Genomic DNA, 26,975 nt, shown 5'->3' with positions numbered 1-26,975 from the left:
AGTCGGTTAAGGTCCGACTTCAGCCAGGTCACGATCTCGCGGTCCGTGAGTTCGAGCCCCACGTCGGGCTCTGGGCTGATGGCTCAGAGCCTGGAGCCTGTTTCCAATTCTGTGTCTCCCTCTCTCTCTGCCCCTCCCCCGTTCATGCTCTGTCTCTCTCTGTCCCAAAAATAAATAAAAAAAAAAATTAAAAAAAAATAAAAAAAACGTTGAAAAAAAAAATTCAAACCACTACAGATTAATATATTTTTATCTTTTAAAGATTTATATTTGAGGGGCGCCTGGGTGGCGCAGTCGGTTAAGCGTCCGGCTTCAGCCAGGTCACGATCTCGCGGTCCGTGAGTTCGAGCCCCGCGTCAGGCTCTGGGCTGATGGCTCAGAGCCTGGAGCCTGTTTCCGATTCTGGGTCTCCCTCTCTCTCTGCCCCTCCCCCATTCATGCTCTGTCTCTCTCTGTCCCAAAAATAAATAAACGTTGAAAAAAAAATAAATAAATAAATAAATAAATAAATAAATAAATAAAAATCTAATTGGAGTCCTTTTTACCGGCACAAGCCAGAAGTAGTCAAGTCTGCTTTGGACTTAGAACTACCGTGACACCTAGCATGTGTTGCTCCGAGAATTGGCACTGAATACCCCTCGCGTGTATCTCTGACCTAAGGCATTCTCCATCAGGTGGCTTTCAGATTGATGACGGTAATCTTGAGCCCATTAGGAATCTCATACAAAAGTTGTCATAGCTTTAATGAGAATAAGAATGATGCTTTACTCAGGCCTTTACACAATCAAATTGGGACGTGGCGTGGAGGAGAAAACAGTATCCTGGACGGAAGTCTGTGTGAGAGAATCCCTTCTTGAACCCGAGGTCTCAGCCTCCGCATCCTCAACCCCAACCTGACCCACTGCTTTGCCAGCTCGATTCTTTCCTCCGACTCAGGGAATGTCGCACGGACCTATCGGCCAGTTCTAGACTGGGCCCTTGTCTGCATTAAGCACAGAGATGGCAGTTGTGTGATTTAAATTTCAACTGAGGCTGAAGCCGCTCTCCGTTTGAAAAATAAGGGAGTGTTCACCACTTACTATTTTATGTGGTCCTTGTCGCTTCGCTTTAAAACCTCTCCGTTCCTTTTCCTCCCCCAGCCCCACCTCCCAACAGGCATTAATTAGGGTCATACTCACATGTCTGTAAGGCATTCTGAGATCCTTGGCTAGAAGGCTCTGTGGAAAGGCAGAAAGTGTTTTTGCCTTATTGATTGTTCATTAACACATGAAGCAATTGTCTGGAAATGGGAACACACAGAATATTTACCTTCTTTAGTTCTTTTCCTTTTATAGCGTGTTACAAGGATTACCAGTATTACAAATAGGAGGGCCAATAAAATCAGCGGGATCAACACCATTAATATAAACTCGTGCTGATCTGCATCCTCCTCCATGTAGGTAAAATTTGTATTTGTTATTAATGTTGCTGTGGTCACTGCAGCCAACGTCGTCTGAATGGTAGAGTCTCCATCGAGGCTTTCCACTTCCAGGGGCCTATCTGCTGACTGTTCCGGTTCCTCGACGTACCCTGAGGGAACACACACAAAATTGAGATCGCCACGGAGACAAAGCTAGTATGTTATGTTTTCGATGATTCTTACATTTACCCTACATGCATCCAGTGGTAAACTTGATCTACTGCATTTGGTCATCCGGTTCTTTGTGACAGAGTATTGATTTAACATAAATGGAGTTCAAGCTGGAGTATATTGGGCATGGAATCGGACGGAGCCCAGAGATAAACCTCCCACTGATACAGGCAGTTGGGCCTTAACCAGATACTTTGGACACACTTACGCAAAGGGCATTGAGAAGCTTCGTCACGTCAAGGGTGATATTCCAGAACATCTTCTAGAGGACACCATGCTATTTCCATAACATTTCTGGATAAATCCACATTCATGTTTCCTGGAAGTTAACTACTTGCCACACAGCACTCAGGTATAAAGCAATGCATGCTGTCCTAGTTTTTCATAAAAGGTTGCCTATCAGTGCAGAAGAATTCGTGGAAACTGGGGAGACTGACTAGACATCAGCCTCAGTCTCACATGCTGCAGAGAATGGAGACTCTGAGATTATCGGACACAAGTCTTCCTGAATTCTAAATAAAAACACAACGTGTATTTCATTTGTAAAGGGAAATTCTCGAGGGGGAAGCTCCCTTAGAGACTAGGGAACCAATATTTAAATGTATTTAATAGAAAGCCTCTTCCCCTAGAATAGAAAGAGCTTCCCCTATTAAGAAGCTATAAACAAGTTTATTCTCTTTGAATTTCAGATTGTGTTTAAAACCATCCTGGGGCTCATCACAGGACAGGGAAGGACTATTAGCCTGATGCTCATCTGAGAAATCTTTCCTCACCCGGCTATGTAGTGACCACAGTAAGGCAACCAAAAGTTTCCATGTTACAATGGCATAATGTTGCCTATCATTCAAATGGGGCCCACTGAGGGTAAGAGCATGAATTTAGGCTATAGAAAACTTATCAAGTAAGATGACTTATATGAACATTCTAAGTGAAAGGTGCTATGCAAACAGAAAAGTCAGCTGCTTTAAGCCATCCTCTGTTACTGTAGGTTAGGCCACCACCGCACTGAGTAACAGAGCCAATTCCACACCTTATCCATTCGCATGACTGAATGACCATGAATTCCTCTGATTTATTTTATTTAAAAATATGTGTGATCACAGTCTAATTTTTTGTTGGACTATGTACACGAACATTTCCGTATCCCCCAAGACCAGGGAATCCACTTGATAATCACATTGGTAAATGCCCCCCCAAAAACATCAGAGTCAGTTACAAACTACAGAGTATAACTAGCTGATGTTCCTCACGTGTTTATGCCAAAAGCAGGATTTTATTTTTTATTATTTTTTTAAGTTTATTTGCTTATTTTGAGAGGGACAGAGACAGTACAAGTCAGGGGGAGGCAGAGAGAGAAAAGGAGACAGAGACAGAGAGGAAGAGAGAGAGAGAGAGAGAGAGAGAGAGAGAGAGAGAATCCCAAGCAGGCTCTGCGCTGTGAGCACAGAGCCTGATGTGAGGCTTGAACCCATGAAACTGTGAGATTATGACCTGAGCTGCAATCAAGGGTCAGATGTTTAACCAACTGAGCCACCCAGGAGCCCCCAAAAGGAGGATTTTAAAAAATATTTACTATGTATTGACCTCGGTCTGGGTTAAGTCTTTGAAATATTTACGTCTTTGAAATAAGGTAATAAGTTAATAATATTAACACATATGCTAAAAGCTTTGATGCATCATATATCACCCTAATCCAGGAAAAGATATTTGTCCAGTAGGACAATCTCCTCATTAAAGTCATCCAGCTCGCAGAATTATTGAGACCAAATAGCATCATTCACTGATGATCCAGCCAGTAACGACTAGACATATTTGGGGGGTTGGCAGGGGAGGGGCACACACTCAGGTGCAGTAGAAATACTGACCCCCCCTATTCTCTGAGGCCAGTGCTTACAGACCTTCCTCGAATACCCAGACTTCTTTTTTATTTCTTTTGCTTACTTCTAGGCCTGCTGAGGCTGCCACCACTATTTCAGGCTAACCTTTTTAGAGAATTTACTAAGCCAAATCCTGGGCTCTGCCTTTTACCCAGATTATCTCATTTTGTCCTCACCATTTTTCAGATAGAAACTGGGCAAAGAGGTTACACAGCATGCCCATGGTCACAGAGCTATCGTGGAGGAGGTTGTGAACCCAAGGTGGCCGATCATTGAAACTGAGCCTTGAAATTCACACGATGTTTTCCCTCCGATAAGACAGGAATACAATGATTACAAGGCACGAGGTGGTGAACCAGAGAGGGAACCCCTGTTCTCGCCGATTTGCCTGGAAGGAAGCAGTTTCCTGGCACAAAGGGGAAGAGAGAGGGATGGGTCCCAGAAACCTGGGCTTTGTGGGGCTCCTTCTAAGCAATTCAGCCCAGATGCATAGCAGGACGTGTTCTACACCTCTCCAAGGAAGGATTTGAGTCACCATTTGACCTGTGGCCCCAGAAGAAGAGAAAATAGGAAAGGAAATAAGGTAGCAGGAATAATGAGAGTGTTTAGATAATCAGGAATGAAAGAGAAATGGAAAGAAACACACCAGATGGTCCTGGGTCATGTACACTTATTTTTTAGCACAAGGGACAGTGCTGGTCACAGCTGGCCCCTAGTGACATTTTGGAGTGAAAGGGGGTGAAGTTTCTCTCCCCAACATCCCTTTCACATACACCCTAACATACGTTTTGCACGTTAAACATCACTCTCTCAGAATCTCTACCGGCTATTTAAATAAATGAGAATCAAGGGGTCTCTTTCCCTCTCTGTTTTGTTTTTCTTTACCCTACAAGACTTCATCTCCAGATACTTCCATTACAACGTTCCTTACAGCCCTCCCCACCCCACGCACCACCACAACAGCCACAAATAATAAAGAACACTGGCTGGCATTTATCATATGCTTAGCATGTGCTAGGATCTAGGATAAACAGCCACAACCTAATTTCCTCCCCCCAACAACTTCCTTGCTCACATTTTACAAATGGAGAAACTGAGTCCTGAATGTCTTGCCCTGGGGGACAACCCTGTCCTTTATAGGTTCTGCGACATAGGGTTTTGTAGCTGCATTCCCTACAGCGTAGGTGCCAAATGATAGCAAAGCTTCTACTCATAGCTGGTCCCTTCATAGTAGTGAGAATTTGAAAAAATTATTTACCCCTGTGGCGTGATGTCCTAATGTGTACAACTAAGGGGAGACCCCCAACTATTTCCCCATCTATTTCCACGTTGCTATGTTGCTTCTGGGGTATTTACTTTGTTTTTTTAATTAGAATTTTCTAAACTGATACTAGACACATGATACTAAGCTCAGAAAGGAAGTTTCTCTACCACCACTTCCCCCGCTCACTCAAGGTGCCTCCCCAGCGGTAACCCACTCTGCTGCCTTCCAGAAAAACTCAATGCACGTGTAAGTATCATTTCCTGTTTTCTTTTTTTTTTTTTTTTAACACAAAGGGTGGCAAAATGTATATCCTCCTCTGACCCTTGCTTTTCTCACTTAAAATTTGATCTTAAGGGGCACCTGGGTGGCTCAGTCAGTTAAGCGTCTGACTCTTGGTTTCAGCTCAGGTCATGATCTCATGGTTTCATGAGTTCAAGCCCTGCGTCCTGCTGACAGTGCAGAGCCTGCTTGGGATTCTCTCTCTCCCCCTCTCTCTGCCTCTCTCCCACTTGCGCTGTGTCTGTGTCTCTCAAATATGAATAAATAAAAAAAAATATTTTTTAATTGATCTTAAGGGCATCCGGGTGGCTCAGTTGGTTGAGCCCCTGACTCTTGGTCTCAGCTCAGGTTAGGATCTCATGGTTTGAGTTCCAGCCCCACACTGGGCTCTGCACTGACAGCACAGAGCCTGCTTGGGGTTCTCTCTCTCTCTGCCTCTTTCAAACTGAATAAATAAACTTAAAAAATGTGACCTTCAAGATTATTTCATGTCTATATACAGACAGTTGTCTTTCCCCCTATTATTTGAATGTATCATAACCTGTTCCTATTGACAGAGATTTAAGTTGTTTCTTTTGCATTTTCAGTGATGTTACAGTAAACACCCCTGCGTCCTTTGGTTTGTACCCGTGCACGTATGGTCTGTATTTTGTCTTAAGTGTGGTGAGAGCAGGAAGAAGGGTGTTGGGTGCAGGGGGAGAGAGGACAGCACCAAATTGCTCTTGGTGGCCTTCTCCAAGATAGCTGCAGCCCGGGCCTCACACCATGAGGACCAGCAGAAACTAAGTCAGAAAAGTGCGGGGCGTGCAGGGTGTCTTTGATGGGAAACGGGGGAAGTCGAAAAACGGTGGGGATCAGCCCCAGCAGCATTAGATGCCGTCAAAAGGAGAGTCGGAAAACCAAGGTGAGCCATAGAATCAACTCAGGAGCCAAGAGTGGCTCACCAAGGGAACAGAGGTGAGAGTGAGGTGAAACGAGAGGCGTACAAAACCAAGGTGGGAACCGCAGAGGAGCAAGTGGTCACAAAAGCAGGCAATGCAGGGGGCGACTCAGGGGACTGTTCCGTAGAGCATTATGGAGGTTCCTCCTGCGGCCTGTGGCGTGACAGCAACTCTTTCCCCCGTGGACACGGCACCCCCTAAAGCTACTCTGCCTCCAACGTATCTATGGACCCCAGCCTTTTCTTTTTCCTTCTTTCTTTTTTTTTAGAGACAGTGATTTTTTTTTAAGTTTATTTATTTATTTTGAGAGAGGGTGGCAGGAGGGGCAGAGAGAGAGAGGGAGAGAGAGAATCCCAAGCAGGCTCTGCTCTGTCAGTGCAGAGCCCCATGCGGAACTCAATCCCATGACCGTGAGATCATGACCGGAGCCAAAGTCAGATGCTTAACAGACTGAGACACGCTTGTGCCCTAAACCCCAGCTTTTTCTGAGCAACACTTGCTAAGGCCCACAATAGTCAATGGTAACTTCCTGTAGGAACCACCTTACGCTTCTTGGGTAAAAGCAACATTTTACAACCTAAGGAGTCTAGTGCTCCTATGGGAGAACCCAGAACTCTCTATCAGGAAGTGAGCCCAGAATGTGTGTGGGGCAGAATGTGCAGGGCCGTGTCTTCTGTCGTGTGTGGACTTTGTGGACATCTCCATGGCATCGGGGCGGGCAGGATGTGGATTCAGAACGGCAGGGCCTGGGAAGGCCCCTCGCTGCTTCGACCCTCTCTTAAAAGCCAGGGAAGGGGCGCCTGGGTGGCGCAGTCGGTTAAGCGTCCGACTTCAGCCAGGTCACGATCTCGCGGTCCGTGAGTTTGAGCCCCGCGTCAGGCTCTGGGCTGATGGCTCAGAGCCTGGAGCCTGCTTCCGATTCTGTGTCTCCCTCTCTCTCTGCCCCTCCCCTGTTCATGCTCTGTCTCTCTCTGTCTCAAAAATAAATAAACGTTAAAAAAAAAATTTTTTAAAAAGCCAGGGAAGGAGGCCCTGTCCTACTTATCCCATAGTGTTCCTGTGAAGAGCAAAGGAAATCACAACCATGAAAATGCCAAGTAACCCACAGGGCACCACACACACGCGCCCGGTGTTGGTAGATTTGCTACGAGCTTAGTGCTCTGTTCTCGTTCCCCCATCTCTAGACTTACCGGTTTCTCGGCCGTCCCCAGGAGACTAATCTGCCTGCTCTGACGTCTTCATCTTAAATTGCTATGTCTTCTCACCTAAGTCTGGACATATTTCAGGGTAAGTGATGTATGGCCTGAGGGTAAAACTGAAAACGCTACAGAAATAGAGAGGCTCAGGCATGACAGTGAACAGGGAGAGGCACGAGCCAGCGAAAAGCCACGCTGCAACACCTCACTTTGCTTTTAATCCTCCAATCCTAAAAGCACCAGATAATCAACCGCACGGTTACGGAGTCACTGACAAATGACTGCTGACGATGGCCATGCAAACACATCTGGGACGCATATTCCACAAACCTGGCAAGGACCCTGGGGGGAATCTTTGTGCGTGGGAAACTGGGAGAAAAGCCTCCAGGTGAACCCGGCAGCAAGAGCAGCTGAGTGGGCGCGTGGGCCCTTATCACTGCTCCAAACACCGTCACTAAGTGGAAATGACTCTGCTTCTGCGTGAAGCAAACTAGCTGACTTCTCTTTTCTGGAAAGTGGAACAAATACGCAACCACGCTCCAGTTTTTTTGTTTTTGTTTTTTTTTTTTAAGTTAAAGATAAAAAGGCATTACATACCAGCTGAGAGAATGCCACGCCGATGTTCCAACGTAAAATAAAACAATGTTGAGAGAATGGCATTAAACTCAGGATACCACGGAGTCTGTTGGGCCCCATTCTTTCATTTGTTATGTAGACTCCATGCACGAATTGTGTCAACGATTTCATAATTCAGATAACGAAACAAACGGAAACACAAGTCAGGTGTCAGGCATTCAAATTCTGCCCTGCTCTGTGGAGAAACGGGAGTATCTGAACTTCAAGATACTTAAGACACCAAACTCAAGAAGTCCGCCTGCTTCTCATTCACCTGGACCTCTGCGCACAGCAAAGAGCCAGTCAGTGTTGGATGAGATAAAACCAAACCGCTCTCAGCCTTGGCTGCACGTTAGAATCACCTGTGGACCTTCTAACGCTCCTGATGCCCAAACCTTTCCACCTCACTGTATCTGGGGTGAATGCAGGCCTCAGGATTTTTTTTTTTTTTACAGTTCACCAGGTGACTCCAGCGTGCAGCCGGGATTGAGAACCACTGCTGAAGACCCTCCCCATTTCTGGTCTTGCCCTGGGCCACCCAGCACTCCCCACTGCTGTTCTCTGTGCTCCCCATTGGCGAACTGGAGAAAAAAGAGGTCAGGCAGTGGGATACCAAAGTCTTGTCTAGCAGCTACCGACTCTGTTGCCAGAACGGAATAGCTTAACAGTCACCACTGAAGCCTTGAGCCCCTTTAAACCACGGGTCCTCAAACTTTAGCTTCAGAATCACCTGGAGGGTTTCTCAAACACAGAATGCTGACCACCGCTCCCAGAGTTTCTGCTTTAGTGGGTCTGGGATGGAGCTAAAACGTTTCATTTCTAACAAAATGCAGTGGCTGCTGGTCTGGAGGCCATGCTTTGAGAGCCATTGGCCAGGCTAGGTTGAGAGAGGACAACCATGCCTTCCCGAGGAAGTCTGAATATGAGAGAATGTGCTGGGGTATGAAACCCTCACCCCTCGTGAAGGTCACTGCTGACAGAACAGTTTGGGGCTTTAAACCACGGGTCCTCAAACTTTAGCTTCAGAATCACCTGGAGGGTTTCTCAAACACAGAATGCTGACCACCGCTCCCAGAGTTTCTGCTTTAGTGGGTCTGGGATGGAGCTAAAACGTTTCATTTCTAACAAAATGCGGTTGCTGCTGGTCTGGAGGCCATGCTTTGAGAGCCATTGGTCTAAGTTGTGTTTAGTTATTAGTGACGCCTCTTGTCCACAACATTTCCCATGCACCCACATCAGCTGGTGGGTTTTAAGCTCTGTCCAAATCAGTGAGGGTATCTATAGCGGCTGTGCCTTGGCATGTTTTAAAAGTTCCCCGAGTGATTTCAGTAAGTATGCCAGGCTGAGAGTTACTGAGTTAAATTGTAATTCAATTGACTTTATTTTAATTTGTTGTTACTAAGCTTTAAAGGTGATTGGAGGGTTACTGGGTGGCTCAGTCGGTTAAGCGTCCGACTTCAGCTCAGGTCATGATCTCATGGCTCATGAGTTCAAGCCCTGCGTCGGGCTCTGTGCTGACAGCTCGGAGCCTGGAGCCTGCTTCAGATTCTGTTTCCGTTTCTCTCTGCCCCTCCCTCACTCACAATCTGTGTGTCTCTCTCTCAAAAATAAATATTAAAAAAAAAAAAAAAGATGAGCGGAGACCCTATACAGAAAGAAGCGTCTGAGAGCAAAATTAATAGGTATAGGCACCCATCAGATGGTCTATCTCTTCGGTGCTGGTGTCTGTTTACAAATCAGTTGTTCAGCATCTGTGGAATCGGACTGTGATGGGCCAGGGAACAAATGGGAACCAATGACGTACCAGGCTCACCCGACTGCAACCTGTCTGTGGGAGGGTGATTGTGTTGGATGCAGGGAGACACCAGGGCCAAGTGGATGGACGATCCTCCTTGGTGTTGGGCCACTGGGATATCAGCCTGCATGGACCACAGGTAGGTTTCTGAAGTGTTCTGCCTTTCTCCCATTTGCTTGGATTCAAAACAGTACTAACCTATTGTTTATCATCTGAGAGTACTTCATTCAGGTACTTTGTTTTTTTTTTTAATGTTTCTTTATTTTTGAGGGAGAGAGAGAGCGAGCAGGGGAGAGGCAGAGGGGTTGGGGGGACAGAGGACCTGAAGAGAGCTCTGCGCTGACAGCAGAGAGAGAGCCCAATGAGGGGCTCGAACTCACAAACCGTGAGATCATGACCTGAGCCAAAGCCAGACGCTTAACCAAGTGAGCCCCCAGGCGCCCCCACATATTTGTTCATTGTCTGATGCCTCCACAGTTTGGTGTCTTTTGTATCCCTAGCACCTGTAACCCTGTCTGCCATAGGGTAAAAGTTGTTTAGGAAATGTAAATAGGCCATGTTAGTCTGAGAGAAAATGCGGGGACATCTCTTACCTTTTTATCAAGAATATAACGTCCTCCTGCCTCTATCCACCCTCTTCCAGGAATACACACTGTACATTCTTAGTCACAAAGAGAAACACGGATCTAAGGTGGTCTTCTTAAAAAGTTATCTAGGGGCACCTGGGTGGCTCAGTCGGTTGGGCGTCCAACTTCAGCTCAGGTCACGATCTCACGGTCCGTGAGTTCGAGCCCCGCGTCGGGCTCTGGGCTGATGGCTCGGAGCCTGGAGCCTGCTTCCAATTCTGTGTCTCCCTCTCTCTCTGCCCCTCCCCCATTCATGCTCTGTCTCTCTCTGTCTCAAAAATAAATAAACGTTAAAAAAATTTTTTTTTTTAAAGTTATCTAAATTTCAAAGAAAGCACTGGAAAATGAGAGGAACTGTTGAATGCAAAGTTAAAAATACTGAATGATAAAATTTCATGTTCCTAGTTTTTGTTTTGTTTGGGTGGGGGGATTCTAGTGTTTCCCATGGTTTCCCACATGTAAAGGTTGGGTGACCTAATTCTCTCTGGGGACAGGACTAGGGAAATGGAGAGATTGTGGTTGTCACTGTAAGCTCTGTTGTACTATTTGACCATTTGGATTAAGTGGAAATACTCACCTAATGTATTTTCCTGACATATTTACCTGAAGAAGGTATGGTCAGAGTTAACTATGGTTGAACAGATGCAAGACAATAGCGCTGAAGGGTGAGGGCGGGTTTTAACTATCAAAGGGCAGTTCAGAGGCACCGGGGTGGCTCAGTCGGTTGCCTGTCTGTCTTTGGCTCGATCCTGATCTTGCAGTTCATGGGTTCAAGCCCCACATCAGGCTCTGCACTGATAATGCAGAGCCTGCCTGGGATTTTCGCTCTCCCTCTCTCTCTGCCCCTCCCCCACTCATGCTTGCATGCTCTAAATAAACAAATAAACTGCAAAAAAAAAAAAAACAAAGAAACAAAGAAAAAAGTAAAGGCAGTTCACATACAGCAATGCCTGCATTTTGTACACCCTTTCTCATCAACCATATGCTGAAAGAAGGTTAACAAATGTTTCTTTGGCTTATTTTGAGGAGGGTCATCTGATAAAATGCTTGCACGCGGTAGTCTGCTCTGGGAATTTACTCGCGAAGCTTGGTTGTATTTTTTACCTCATTGCCTCCAGAAGCACACCTGCAGCTGCAGTTTATTATCAGATTTTATTTTTCTTTTTTTGTAATTTACTATCAGATTAAAACATGCCCACAAAGGGGGCCCACCATGCTCGGATGCCTTTTTTTTTGTTTTGTTTTAAACTTTTTGTTTTGGTGTCTTTTCAAAAGAAAGCTTGCTCATATTTAACCGGACTTGCCCAGACCCTGAGGCTGTCTCAGTTGGGAGTTACTCACCTGGGGAAGCTGCATTTCTGACCATCTGACTACCTTTTTGCACGCTGGAGACCTGTTCTGCCTTGTGGTACCTGGCAGTTTAAAGGAATGTATGTATTTTCTTTAATGTTTATTTATTTTTGAGAGAGGGAGAGAAAACCACGGAGGAGGAACAGAGAGAGGAAAAGAGAGAGAGTCCCAAGCAGGTTCTGTGCTGTCAGCACAGAACCTGCTGCAGGGCTTGAGCTCACAAACCGTGAGATCATGACCTGAGCTGAAATGAAGAAACAAATGGGGAAAAAAACAAATGGAAACAAAAAGGATTTTCTTAAAATGATAGCTATTATCATTACTAATCTGAATATTTTCTACTTTTATTAGATTTCTATCTCTCTTTCGAATAGCCGGTTTCAAAATTACAATTCGAGAGAGTTAGTGGGAGTCAAATGTTCCTGGCCATGCCCTTGTCCTCTCTCTGGCCTGCTATCAGCCCCCTCCGAGTAGGGAGGGGAGACAAGGCGGGCTCCTGCACAGTGCACACGGGCCCGCTGTCTGGGCCATGCACCCCTTGCTCAGATCAGCATGGGCTCAGTGTCGCCAGAGAGAGCACCTGAAAGACAGGGCCAAGCCCAAAAACAAATGGTAGATGTATGTTTGTGGACATATAGTAGACAAGGAGGACAGGAGTGAAGGGAAAGGAGATGTGGGCTAATATCTCAGGGGCTGATGTGTCTTCACCAGGAGGAGCCTGAGAAAGGGGAGAGGGTGTAACCAGTATGAGGGAGCAGAGAGCAAGAGATTGTTCTATTGTTTGACGGATCCTTACAGGAGGCCAAGGAAGGAGGCAATTTCCTCAGGTCTCCGAAGTGGTGTCTGAGCGGAACAAATCGTGGATGGGACTTTCTGAGTCCAGGTGTCTGAGGCTAGTGTCTGAGGCCGGCCTGCTTCTGGTCCTATTTTACCTTGAAAGGGATTCTATCCTGCCCCTCCCTCCTGGACAACCGAACAGGCCTCAAGCACTGAAAATTCAGTGCTGCTGCTTGAGCTCGGGGTGCAATTCAGTTCCACTCTCTTGCCAGCCTCTTTTCTGCATTTGTTTTGTTTTGTTTTAACATTTTTTAATGTTTATTTTCGAGAGAGACAGAACGTGAGTGGGGGAGGGCCAGACAGAGAGGGAGACACAGAATCTGAAGCAGTTTCCAGACTCTGAGCTGTCAGCACAGAGCCTGTCGCGGGGTTCAAACTCACGGTTCGTGAGTTCATGACCTGAGCCGAAATGGGCCCTCAACCGACTCAGCCACTGAGGCGCCCCTTCTGCATTTGTTAATATAATCCCACGATTTTTTTTTTCCTTCTAGTTTTTAATGTGATGGGTTGCACGAGTAGATTCTCTAAAGGTGATCCACTCTCAGATTCCTGGTTCTATGTAATCATTAGGGTGTTGTGTTTTGCTTTGTTTTCAGCAGGGTTCCTTTACTTTTATTTGAATAACTGATCTAGGACTCAGCCTAATTTTTTTCTAATATTTATTAACTGGCTACATAACCAAAGGTCTGTGGTTTTAGTGACAGACCAATGTAGGGATGGTCTTTGCTTGACAAAAGATAGTCATAGGGTTGCTAGATAAAGTACAGGACGCCCACTTGAATTTGAATATCAGATAAACAACAAATAATTTGTTTAGTACAAATGTGTCCCATGCAATATTTGTGTGGCCTATACTTACACTGAATTGCATGAGATGTACTTACACTAAAAAAAAAAAAAAAAAAAAATTGTTTATTTGAAATTTACATTTAACTGAGTGTCCTATATTTTTATTTGCTAAATATAGTAGTCTTAATCATGAATAAATAAACAAGCATAATGTTCAGAAAAGAATAAATGTATTTTTAATTAAGAAATATTTTTGGGGCGCCTGGGTGGCACAGTTGGTTAAGCGTCTGACTTCAGCTCAGGTCATGATCTCGCGGTCCGTGAGTTCGAGCCCCGCGTCAGGCTCTGGGCTGATGGCTCAGAGCCTGGAGCCTGTTTCAGATTCTGTGTCTCCCTCTCTCTCTGCCTCTCCCCCGTTCATGCTCTGTCTCTCTCTGTCCCAAAAATAAATAAACGTTGAAAAAAAAAAATATTTTTGTCGGTGGAAGAAAAAAAACCAGATGCCAGGAAACCCTAGTAACTACTGGACTCTTATTTCTGAAAACCACAATGGGGTGGGGAAGTAGGAAATAATAAAGATGGTTTTAGTTCATGTACAGCAAAAAAACATAGAAAAAAATTCAAATTCCTAAAACAGACTAGATTTATTGGTTTTATTTCAAGGTAAAGGAACCCAACACCACCAACTGGACTCTGCCCTGATAGGGAACTTTCCTTTCACGATATTGAATTAAGGAGGAAATGTTCTGTGCTGTCCTCGTCCCCCGAGGCAGATGTTTCTATTTATTTTATGTTACAGAAATTTTATTTCTTTTTTGAGTTTTCAAATCCTCTTTTACTGGCTTGAAATGTATTATCCATGGAACTTATATTCCTTTTGTTTTCCTTTCAAAAGCCTCCCCCAAAGGCTTGTAACTACCTGGTCTTTCTGCAAATCGTCAGGCTGCTCAATACCTATTTTCTGGGTCTAAACTCCATCCCTATTTTTTTTAAATGTTTTTATTTCTTTTTGAAAGAGAGACAGAAAGAGTGAGAGAGACAAGGCGTGAGCAGGGGAGGGGTAGAGAGAGGGAGACACGGAACCTGAAGCAGGCTCCAGGCTCTGAACTGTTCGCACAGAGCCCCACGCGAGGCTGGAACTCACGGACCATGAGATCATGACCTGAGCTGAAGTCAGATTCTCAACCGACTAAGCCACCCAGGCGCCCCCCCATCCCTATTTTGAGAGGAAGACAGATAAGAATACTTTCGCAATACTACTCAATAGATGTGGTTACATAGTATTCTCTCCAGGAAGGGAAGCAGTAATTGTTGCCTGTTTTGGTCTGAGAAGACAGAAGTAAACTACTTATACATGAAAAGATATGGGATAGTTAACATTTTGGAATTAAAAAAAAGTGGGGTAAGTAAAAAATCATATTTATCCAGGTATTACCATAGTTTCATTTTATTATTTAAATGATTATGACTTTGTCATGAATATATGTAAATCTTGGATAAATTTTATGTCATTCATTCCCCAGTCAGTAGTGTGCCTATTATGTACCAGGCACTATTCTAGATCCTGGGATATAAAGGTGAATGAGACCAGGTCTATGCTTTTCAGGGAAGACACTGGTAAGTAGGGACAATGGCACATAAATCAATACCTATAATACAGTTTAACAAAAACCATGATTGTATACAGAATACCATGAGACTATGGGAGAGGAAGGTATTTGTTCATCTGGAGGTGGAAGATTCAGGAAATCTTCACAGAGGAGGTCACCTTAGTGACCTTCACAGAAGGTCATTAAATTGAATCTCAGGAGTTTATCAGGCAAAGGTGTCAGGGAAAGGCATCACAGTTGACGCACATGGGAAGGCTCAGTGACCCAACAGTGTTGGCACAGTCAAGCAGTTGCACCATCAGGCGTGTGGTGGGGAGTGTCAGGGGTTAAGCAAGAAAGGAACTCAGGACAACTCATAAGGGGCCTTGTAATAATGGCAAGGGATTTGGAATCTACTCAAAGGAAATGAAATCTCACTGAAGGGGTAGATACAGGAAGAAATGATCGTTTTTGTTATAGAGCTATTGCTCTGGAGGCCATGTGAAATAGGTTTGAAGAGGAGACTAAACACAAGAGACAGGGTTAAGAAGTTAATGAACTAGAATAGGCGAGAGCTAACAAGGGCTTAAACTAGCAGGGAGCTGAGAAGGAGTTCCGTTCTGGACATGCTGAGCCGAAGGCCCATGTGACATTGTCCAAGAAAAACTGAGGACGAGAATGCAGGTATAAAGCTGGGCAGAGAGGCCGAGTGGGAGGTTGTTTTGTTTTGTTTTGATTTGTTTTGTTTTGTTTTGTTTTGAATCATCAGCCAAGAAGTAAAGTGAAAGCCATGAACATGGATACCATGGCCCAGGAATGATATAAGGAATAAGAAATAAAAGATAGACATGCTATGAAATGAGCAGGTGGAAGAGAAAGACTCCTAAACAAAAACTGGAAAGGAGCATTCAATGTGCTAGGAGATCAAGGAGAAAAAGGCATTGCAAAACCCAAGGAAGAGGAGAATTTCAATCATTGGTTAATTATGTTAAGTGATACGGAGGAAAACGTGCAATAGGGACAGAAATGGGTCCCTTGGGGTTAGCTCTTAGAAGACACTGATGACCCAGGTAGAGCAATTGGAATGCTGTGTTTGACACAGCAGCCAGATTGCAGTGGGTCCAGATGAAGGTGTGTTGACTTCTTTCAAAGAGACTGGGAATTATGGAAAGGGACGATGGCAGAAAGCTCAAGGAAAACTCAGAGGCACTCTCATTATTTTTCATTATAAAAGTATACCTCCCTGAAAGAACAGTGAATACTGTAACAGATAACTGGGTACCCACCACTAATTATCTCACAATTTTCTATATCGACTAGAGGACAGATTGGCAAACTTTTCCTTAAAGAGCAGAGAATGAATGTTTTAGATCTTGTGGCCCGCAAAGCAAAATACAGGCTATTATATAAGTTTTTGTTTAACCATTTAAATATATAAAAAACGTTCCTAGCTTACGGGTCAGAAAAAAACAGGACGCTTGCTGAGTTTGGCCCATGGGTTTTCATTTGCTGACCCCAGGACTACTATGTTTTTCTGAAAGAAACACAACATCATAGATACAGTTGAAGCCCTCCTTGTATTCCTCCCTGATCTCATTCCCCTCCCTCCCTTTCCAACGGTAATTGCTTTCCTAAAGTTAACCTGTATCAGTCCCAACTTTTAAAATATGCCTATGTCCCTAAGCAATATAAGCATAATTTGGAGTGTTTTTATGTACTTATTTACTTTTGTGGGAGAAAGCATGCATGAGCATGCATGTGTGTGCAGGGGAAGGGCAGAGGGAGAGAACCTTAAGCAGGCTCCAAGCCGAGCACGAAGCCTCGTGCAGGGCTTGATCCTACGACCGCAAGATCATGACCTGAGCCGAAATCAGGAGTCAAATGCTCAGCTGACTGAGCCACCCAGGCGCCCCTGGAGTGTTTTTAAAACTTTAAGTAAATGTAATCATTCTGTGCAAAATAATCTTCAATTGGGTTTTTTGGCTAACATTACAGTTGAGATTAATTCATTTTCATACATTTGGCTTTAGTTCATTAATTTTACCAGCTATATGACACCTCATTTTGGGACTATATTAAGTTTCACATATTCTTCTGTTCATGAACACTTAAATTGTTTCTATTTTCTCCATCTTTACAAACAGTGCTACGGTCAGCGTTCTTGGCCATGACGTTTTGCCACACATTTGTTTTTGAGCTGGTATATATACCTGAGATTAAATTGTTGAGGTTGTAGGCTACAAACATTTTTAGCTGACTAAATATTTCCAAATTGTCCTCCAGACTGGTTGTGTAGAAAAATTTCCTTTTCCGGTATTTTGGTATGGTTGGTAACCTGAAAATTTTTCCCAATATGCCACACCTAGAAATACTGAATGAAATATCAGAAGCAACTTTTTAAATGTATAAAGAAACCTCAAAAAAAGCAAGGAAATCCCCAGGGTCCAGAAAATATTTCAAAAAACAAAAAAGAAAAGGAAAGGGAAAAAGAAAAAGATGATATAGGAAATTTAAATTCGGAGACGAATATGGGGACCTATGGGGATTTCCTAGAACAAAGGTTTGGGGCCATAGGGATATGAGAGGTTATATAATTCTTTCAGGGGACTTCTGTCCATCTCTTGGCTCAAAACTTAAGGCTGGGGTGCCTAGGCGCCTGGGTTAAGCATCTCACTCTTGGTTTCGGCTCAGGTCATAATCTTAACAGTTTGTGAGAGCAAGCCCTGCATCAGGCTCTATGCTGACATCACAGAGCCTGTTTGGCCTTCTCTGCCTCTCTCACATTCTCTCTCTCTCTCTCTCTCTCCCAAAATAAATAAACTTAAAAAAAAAAAAGTTAAAGCTGAAACACCAGGCCATGGTTTTAAAGAAAGGATGGGGCGCCTAGGTGGCTCAGTTAGTTAAGTGACTGACTCTTGAGTCGGGCTCAGGTCAGGATCTCATGGTTCATGTGTTTGAGCCCCACATCAGGCTCTGCGCTGACAGTGAGGAGCCTGCTTGGGATTCTCTCTCTCTCTCCTCTCTCTCTCTCTCTCTCTCTCTCTCTCTGTGTCCCTCCCCCACTTCCATGCTCTCTTTATCTCTTTCAAAATTAAATAAACTTAAGGAAAAGAAAAGAAGGGAAGGAGCAGTGATTAGCACAAAGTTTTAAGTCAAAGATCAGTGTTCCACAGCCAGGCTGACCTCACCCTCATCCTGACACTGTGGACCCGGCCCCTCTTCCGATTTCAATTTGATTTTGTCTACTTCTTTCTCATTGGCAATAGTTTTGGCATCTTTGGTCATCTGTTTCTGGCGTCAAATTGCCTCCACAGCAGACTCTGGTTTGTTGGCCGGTGCCTTTAATGATGTTTGGGCACCTCCTCTTGTAACTCTTGGAGTCTGACCCCTGAGGCCTGCTCAGCCTCCCCCTCTCCACACCAATGCTGGGGGTTAAGCCTGAGGTCTAACCTCTGACTCTCCTCAAGCCTAGCACATCCCTGCCTCCATTTCTTCCAAACACTATTCTGTGGCGACAGGACTAGGTTGTATTGGTAAAGTATTTACAATACGTTGGTGATGGAATAAAAAAAAAAGTTGGATTTCTGTTAAGTGGGGTGAGTCTTCCTCTGTGTGCCAGACTGTATCCTCAGTGCCCCCAAGATTTCTCTTTTTTTTTTTTAGTTTTTTTTTAATGTTTATTTGTTTTTGACACAGAGAGAGAGACAGGGCATGAGCAAGGGAGGGGCACAGAGAGAGGGAGACACAGAATCCGAAGCAGGCTCCGAGCTGTCAGCACAGAGCCCAACACGGGGCTCGAACTCACGAACTGCGAGATCATGACCTGAGCCCAAGTCAGACGCTCAAGTGACTGAGCCACCCAGGTGCCTCGTGCCCCCAGGATTTCTATCATGAATGGGAATCAACTGAGATGAACAACAGGCTTAGGTCTGTATAAACTTCAGATAAAACTATTAGGTAATACTATGTTTAAAACAAAGACAGAGAAGGAATATATAACACAAGAAAAAATAAAAGCAGGGGCGCCTGGGTGGCTCAGTCAGTTAAGGGTCCGACTTCAGCTCAGGTCATGATCTCACAGTTTGTGAGTTCGAGCCCTGAGTCGGGCTCTGTGCTGACAGCTCAGAGCCTGGAGCCTGCTTCAGATTCTGTGTCTCTCTCTCTGCCTCTTCCCCACTCATGCTCTGTCTCTCTCTCCCTCAAAAATAAATAAACATTAACAAATTTTTTTTAAGGTAAAATAAAAGCAAGACATATTTTTTCTGGAAACAAAAAAATTTTTTCTAGAATAAAAAATATAAGTGAAATTAAAAGCCCAATGAATGGGTTAAGCAGCAGGATGGACTGGGTGATTGCACTAACCCTCCCACCGGTGGTGCAGAGTTCCTGTTTCTCCACATCTTTGCCAACATTTGAGGATGGTGCAAACTATACACAGGTAGGCAAATTGCAGGTTGTATTGTTTCTTTGCAGAATTGGGCCCATCCCAGCCAAAATCCAGCCCTCTTCTGGTTTCTTAGATCAGGCTTTTGGACACAAAGGGACTTTAAGCCTCAATCAATCCCTTTCTGCCTGTTTTTTTTTGTTTTTGTTTTTTTGTTTTTTTTTTTGGTCCCTGAAGGCTGCTTGGTCCTTGGGGTCAGTTCTCAGTAGCGCTCTCCCACAGCGACTGACCCTGGTTCCCACACCCCGAAGCCTCTTACCCAATGACTTCATCATTCCACTTTTCCGGCTTCTGGTCTTAACTATGCTAATCCCCTGATTCTCTGTTGCTCACTCTGCACCTTGCAGCCTTTCCTTCCCCCTCTAAAGGCCAAAGTTCAACCCAACTCCCTCCATCCCTTTTCCTGTAGACCAGTCTCCGACCCAACCAGATACAGCTCCTTTATTAATATGCAGTAACATTAGACTCCAACTAAGAATGCATCTACAGTTAGAAGGACACCAGAGATATATTTTTCTAAACCTGAAACTAGCCACATATCCTGGCAGAGCCTAAAAATCCAGAGGTATCACAGCATATGTTAGAGCATGGATTCCTGAGACTGAATCTTACTTTACTATTTAACTGTGTGACCTGAGGCAAGTCACTTAACCTCTCAGTGACTCCATTTTCTCATACGTAAAAGAGGGACATATGTTTAAGGTTGTTAGGAAAATCAAATGAGTTAGTATAAATAATTTAGAACAGTGCCTGGCATACAATGAATACTATATGTGTTTGCTATCATCATTATTGCTACTTGAAATTGGAACTGTCCCAGGCAATAGCAGATGCCAGTCACATTCGTTGAAATGAGATCAGTGTGAGAAGTGCAACTCCATTTATGTAACTAGTATTTTATTTAATTATTTCTTCCCAAGGTTTAGCTAATGCTCTCCTGAAACAGCATAGAATATCTCCCAGTCGTCCGTGTCAAACCCAGTGTTTAACCCTGGCCACCAAAACAGTTACAGCCTCCTTGTTCTCTGTGTCATGCCCTTAGCACTCCTTTCTACAAACCATTATGCCCAAAGCAGATAATAAATCCCATGTTTTTGGTGTCTGGGAAGTTGCTTTTAGCTTTCTGATACTGTCAAGCTGACATGGACAGGGCACAGGGCAAGAAACCAGGTGGAAATGACTCCCTCACTCATTGGACACAATGTTGCCTTGACATTGAGTCTGCATTTTCTTAGCATCCAACCCTGGCCAAGATACTTAAATCCACAGCTTTTCTTCTACTAGGCTCATCTGTTTGGTCAAAATCCCAGAAAAGCTGTTTTCTCATTTCTCTCCTGGTGATTTCTAAGCAGATTATTTCACTTGGGATAATAATCAAGTCTGCATCAGGCTCTCTCTATAGAGAGAAAAGACACTGACTCAGAGGTATTGACACAGGTCCAGGTAACTGCAGGTATGAGATTATGTTGCCTGTTTGTGGTTGGCTTGATTTGAGCTGTATCCTGGAATATGTTTGCAAGGAAGAGAGTCAGGCTGTTCAGTAGATTGGATTCTACTACCAAACATCTCCAAGATACTTTTTGAAGAATCCAAGGAAATACAAGTGTGACGCCTATAAACCAACTCACATCCTGAAGTCTTAGGCCCCATGGGCTCACAATGATATACATTCATTAATTTAAAAATATATAATCAGTCTTTGTAAGAGACTTCCCCTTGACTTCGATTATACAGCTTTTTGCAGGTGGGCATTTTTGCATTTTCTGACTTTGGAAATCCAGACAGGGCCCCGTAAGTGTCTTGGATGATTATCCAGATAAACCCTGCACTTGGCTGAAATGCAGCTTTTCACCTCTGACTTCCCTGACATTCTAACGATACTTGTTTTCAGGAGCTCATCAGCTTTTAGTGATCAGCCTCAAATCCATTATATTGCTCGAACAGGGTTCGAGGAAGTCAAAGATGAGCTACAGAGGATTTTCCCTGGAAGAGCTCACAGGCCGGTGGGAGATATGGACATATACACAATTAGGATTTAATGTGATTAGCTATGTTTATAGAAGTGTAGTTTTATGTGGGCATAATACAGGTAAAGGCAGAACGCCAGGCAAGGGGCAGTGAGAGGAGACATCAAGGAAGCATTAACTCTCAGTCTGGGTCTTTAGGAGTTCATTAAGTAGAAAAAAGAGAACTTGTCATTCACTTTTAGCATGAGCCACACAGGCCTGGGGCACATGCTCCATTCGGTGTGACTGTGGCTGGGCAGTGGGAGGGCACGTGGGAGGAGATGCCATGGAAAGGAGGTTGAAGTGAGAGTCTAAGGGGCATCAGTGAGGAGCAACCAAAGGTCTTCATGTGGAAGAGCCACTGATCAGATGTGGGTTTTAGAAAGAAAACTTTTACTGGGTCTTCAGATGATCCTTTTGCGTCTCCCACATGGCAGACGCTTGGACTCAGAAATGTCAAGAAAATACTCAGGCAAGCTTAAATATTACTCTCAGCGCATCTTTGAGGCACGGGTGGTACCTCTAAGACTCACAACAGGTGGCAGTGGGATGGCTGGGCTCTGCCTCCTGGGGTGTGAAGGGACGCCCCGCGGGGACAGGAGTCTGGCCCAGAGGGATCTCCACCCGGGCAGAGAACAGGGGAGCCTCAGTCAGAAGAGCTGCAGGGCAATGGAGCTTGGCCTTCCGACCTCCCCTGTGCCACCAAATGCAACTTGAGCTGTGTCACCTTGGTGCTCGCTCCCAGCCCCCAAACCATGCCTAAGATAACACATTGTCTCCCCCCCCCGCACCCCCCTCCCCCCCCCCGGCTCATCTTAAACACTACCTCCCATTTTAACCAAACATCTTTCTAGTTGGAATGGTTTGCCTTTCGCTTTTCATTTGCCAACTCAGATGCCTGGCAAGACCACATGGAGAGCACCCAGGGCAAGCGAAATTGGTGGGATGGTGTGGTGGGGTGTTGACTGTGAATCTCCAGGAAATTGCCACATCTGCTAGGTCAGGGCCTGATGGCCCCCCCCCCCCCGCCCCCATCCTATTTAAAGAATTGTAGCTTGAGAACTTCCTTTTGCTTGAAATACTGCTATACGCTAGAAGCAGGTAGTATCCCTTGACATAAACTATTGGCAATGAGTTTATTTACCCGAGGGCAAGTCAACAAAACTGTAAGAGGCAATTGAGGCTGATCGTGCTTTTGTTGTAGCAACTGTCAAGGGTATAAATCAATTGCTGCTCTTAGCTCAAAATACTGAGATTTAACATTTTGTCTTTTCCGATACCTTTGATTGGCTACAATCACATCACTTTTCAAAATAAAGTTTCATGGTACGCCTGGATGGCTCAGTCAGTTAAGCGTCCGACTTCGGCACAGGTCGTGATCTCACGTTTCATGAGTTTGAGCCCCACATCGGGCTCTGTGCTGACAGCTCAGAGCCTGGAGCCTGCTTCAGATTCTGTGTCTCCCTCTCTCTCTGCCCTTCCCCCCCCTCATGCTCTGTCTCTCTCTCTCTCTCTCTCTCTCTCTCTCACACACACACACACACACACGCACACACACTCTGATTTTAAAAAGATTTAATCTAAAGATTTAAAGAGATTAAATTAAAAAAAACAATAAAGTTTCAGTAGTAACAATCAATGCAAAGAAAATATCCCCCAACGTAACAAGATCAAAGAAAAACACATGAAAGACTTCTCTTGATAAGTTGGAATGGATGCCTGGTAACTCCTCAGATAATTTTGTTTACTTTTTTTTTTTTAACTTACTGTTTTTCTTTGGTATAATTTCTAGCCGTATATTTCCATACCCAAGTTTTTCACAAGAGGTTTTAGGACTAGCAGATTTCTCAGCCCACCTTATTAAAAGTAAATTCATTATTTCTCTGTTTCAGCTGACTGAAATGTTCTTTTGCACGAACTGCCAAAAAGTTTATGGTTTTCTTAATATGCCCGTTAGAGCTGGTAAATTACAGGGACCCCACGTGAGTGAACTGGGGCAGGATTGGCCAGCTGCGGGGAAAGCCAGCCAAGTCCCCCCCATCCCCACCCCCCCAAACTACAATTCTGATTTTCTCTCCTTCTTTCACAGAAAGGACTAGATTTTCTGGGTGTTCCCCTCCCCGGCAGAGTTCTGTAGCCCGGGGCACTAAACAAGCCTCGTAATCCTCCTTTCCCGGGGTGGAAAGCCGGGAGGTAGCTTACCCAGAGCCTGGCTGGTGGGAAGGAGCGCGATCACCAGGGCAAAGACGAGGGCAGCCCCGGAAGCCTTCCTGTCAGCTCGCCCCGGCATGATGCTGTGCTGGGCTGCGCTGGGCTTCAGCCTCCCTGAAACCTGAACATTTCCTGTTTCCTGCTTGTTTGGGTTGGTGCTGACTTGAAGGAGAGGTGTTTGCCTGTTTTTTAGGAAGTGATGTAATTCTGCAGGAGCCTGTCAGACCAGCAAGGATTGCAAAAGAGAAGTTGCTCTGCAAGCACTGATTCAGTCAGTAACACCTCTCAAGCCCTTTTCAGTCCCGGCCCTGCCACGGGCCCCCATCTTTTGTAATTGTCTCTTAGAGAACAGTGTCGATTGCTCAGATGGCTTTTGGGATCTGGGACTGAGGGTCCTGGACCACAAGCATTCTCCATTTGTGATTTTACTCAATCCCCAGGTGAGAATCTGGGGCTGCCCAGAGTTTAGAGCAGCAGTATTCAGTAGAACTTTCTGAGATGCTGGAAATGCCCCAAATCTGCACTGTCCAGTGCAGTAGCCATTAGCTACATAGGCTATTGGGCACTTGAGATGAGACCAGTGCAAAATGAATTTGTAGTTTTCTTTTTATTAATTTAAATTAAAATAACTTGTGTAGCTGCTGTGTTGGACAGCTCAGGCCCAGAGAGAGGACGTACCTGTACCATCAGAAAATGACCAGGCCACCTCTCTGCAGCCAAGCACATCACCATTGCGGGGCCCTGAGTGCCGCCTCACTCCTAGGAAGAGAAAGGACAATGCTATCCACATGCCTGGATGTGCTCTGCTTCCCTAGAGAGAAAGGATTTTTACTGTTTGTTTTTATTTTTATATTTTTTTCTTTATAAAGCCTTAATTTTTTTAGAGCAGTTTGAGGTTCACAGCATAATTAAGAGGAAGGTACAGAAAGTTCCCATATAGCCCCAACCCCCACACATGCCCAGCCTCCCCCATGATCAACATCCTCCTAAAGTGGTACAGTTGTCACAAAGAATGAACCTGCACTGATACATCATAATCACCCCAAATCCATAGTTTACATTCTCTCATGTGTTGCACATTCTATGGGTTCGGCAAACATGTAAGGACATAAACCTACCATGATTGTATCCTCCAGAATCATTTCCCTGCCCTAAAAATTCTCCATGCTCCACCGACTCATCCCTCCTTCCACCCTAACCCCAGGCAACCACTGATCTTTTTACTGCCTCCGTAGTTTTGCCTTTCCCCAAATGGCACATGGTTGGAATCATACGGTATGTAGCCTTTTCAGATTGGCTTCCTTCACTTAGTAATAGGCATTTAAGGTTCCTCCGTGACTTTTCGTGGCGTGATAAGCTCATTCCTTTTTGGTGCTGAATAACGCTACATCGTCTGAATGTACCACACTTCTTAATTCATTCACCTACTGAAGGATGTCTTGGCTGCTTCCAAGTTTTGGCAATTACGAATAAAGCTGCCGGCAACGTCCGTGTGCAAGCACTTGTACAGACATGAGTTTTTAACCCCTTTGGGAAAATACCAAAGAGCTTGATGGCTGGATCTATGGTAAAAAAAAAGAAGTGATCTTTTAAAGGGCCCCTTTCTGAAGCAGAATTTGCTCTGGTGGGGGAAGGGGGCCGGGAATCCGCATTCCACTTTTCTTCCTCCTTACATAACAATACATTTCTCAGAGGTTATTAGCAACAGAATAGGACTGAGTTGGAGGAGTAGAAAGGGGGTGGAAACCCTGCCCAGTTGAAACAATGCAGGAAGGGGGTGTCTGTTTAGACCAGCCAGCTGGGGAGATTAGAGTGTTTTCGGTTTTTGTGTTCTAATGGAAGTGCTTCCCTTGGTTTGGGTTGAGGGCCTAAGCACTACGGAGTGAAATTCCATAATCGTGTTTGTGGAGATGCCAAGAAAGTCAGGCAGAGAGAGAGAGGCATTGGACACCCGTCCTGTGTCTAACCCCTGCCTGCAGGTACCATGCGTCACCCCCTTCCAGTCAGCTTCCTCTCCAGTGATCCCGTTGGTGTGAACACTCGCGGTAAATGGAATTGGGTTAGTGCGTTGCTGCTTTTCAGTTCCCTTCATTCTCATTCACAAGAAATGCGTTGGTGATTCATGAAATGTTCAGTTTGATAAAGGATTTACTGTATTCATTTTAATGTTTTAAACTGGCTTAAGTCAGCTGATAAAATATGCTTTTGCAGCTTAGGTGACAATACAGGACAAACAGCTGAAGAAAATAGGCAAGTTCAAAACTGGACGATTGATTGGAAAACAACAGGGAAAGACCTGGTAATCAGACTCTTCCCTGAGCAAGTGCGCAGGCCCTGCACACACACACGCCCCCCCCCCCCCACCCCCGACCACCACCACTAGCGCTGAGTCTGGTTGGCAGATATTCCTGTATTAGCAGCACATCCCCATCTGTGACAAGCGCGTGCAGGAGAGGAGGCCCAGGGCTCAGGGGGAGGGAAGGAGAGGGGAGGGGATAGGGGAGGGGTGGCAGAGTCAGGTGTCTGTGGCTGGACCACAGACTCTTCTCTGCAGTTTTCTATGGAGCCCCGCAGCACCGCCAGGTAGCTCCTCGCAAGTTTTCCCAGCGTGCCCTGCTTTGCTCCTGAGCAGAGCAACACTACATCATTTAGAATGATGTGCAAAATAAACTGAGGCCTTGGAGAAAGCCTGCACAACCATGTCATTTTCTTTTGACCCTTGTGCTCTCTAAGAACCTTAGCGTGATTAAGCTTATCTCAAGGGTGGAAAATCACCATCACCGATCAGAAAATTGTAGCACCTCAGTAATCTCTGTGCTGCAGTTAAAATCACAGGGATACCGTGTGCTAGGTAAGGGCTATTTACCTCTATTTGTTCTAATTTTACTAACCGCTAATTTGGGCAAGAGGCTGCCTGGCCTCAGATTAAATCCTGATAAGCTTGTAACAGGAAGTCAGGGGCCCAGTCACAACCACAAGATTCGGGGGAGACTCTAGAGGGAATACAGGCCCATAGGCAGGCACACGACCTCATCTTGGGGCTGCCATTGGCTTTCAACGATGAGAGGAGAAAGGGAAGAAAGGAAGGAAGGATGATGGCTGGGAAATGCAATGAGACCTTGTCATGCTCAGAAGGACAGGGGAGGAAACTGGTTACAGGTTCTGGGGACTCTATTACTTCCCCCCAAAGTTTGGCTGTTATAATCAAGTGTCTGTATTACAGAAGTGACTGTCATCCAAATCCTCGTCCCTCCCTTCCTGCCTCCTCCCTGCCCACCCCTCCCTCCCCATTGGCCCTGAAAGGAGGGACATCCAGGGAGCAAACCAAAAAGTGATAAGATCTCACAGTGAGTGCAGGCTCCCCCTGTATAATTCTCCTTCCTCCACAACCTTGCCATTCTCAACACACACAGATGCACACACACACACACACACACACATGCTCACATACACATGCTTACACACTCCCGCACACTTATCCAAATGAGAACAAGCAGACACTGTTTATTCTGAACTTGCTGTAGCA

At 45.0% G+C, this 26,975-nt stretch overlaps 1 protein-coding gene across 4 annotated transcripts in view; it reads right to left on the bottom strand.

Moving 5' to 3' along the window:
• The window catches only part of TMEM154 (transmembrane protein 154), a 51,144-nt gene extending 27,505 nt beyond the window's left edge, over window positions 1-23,639 (bottom strand). For 3 of the 4 annotated variants that reach the window (XM_086704085.1, XM_086704083.1, XM_086704082.1), the window contains exons 1-3: window positions 23,441-23,639; window positions 1,309-1,569; window positions 1,179-1,217 (exon numbers count right to left, since the gene is read on the bottom strand). In XM_086704085.1, coding sequence (XP_086560211.1) covers window positions 1,179-1,217; window positions 1,309-1,569; window positions 23,441-23,528 — 388 coding nt within the window. In that variant the 5' untranslated portion in view covers window positions 23,529-23,639. The remainder of the gene's footprint in view (window positions 1-1,178; window positions 1,218-1,308; window positions 1,570-23,440) is intronic. The other variant, XM_025922057.2, reaches the window with a different exon arrangement.
• Between the last annotated feature and the right edge of the window lie 3,336 nt (window positions 23,640-26,975).

Source organism: Puma concolor, chromosome B1 (assembly GCF_028749965.1).
Source record: "Puma concolor isolate L17-30 chromosome B1, mPumCon1.1.hap2, whole genome shotgun sequence".
Lineage (NCBI taxonomy): Eukaryota > Metazoa > Chordata > Mammalia > Carnivora > Felidae > Puma > Puma concolor.
This window is presented reverse-complemented; position numbering and strand designations above follow the sequence as displayed.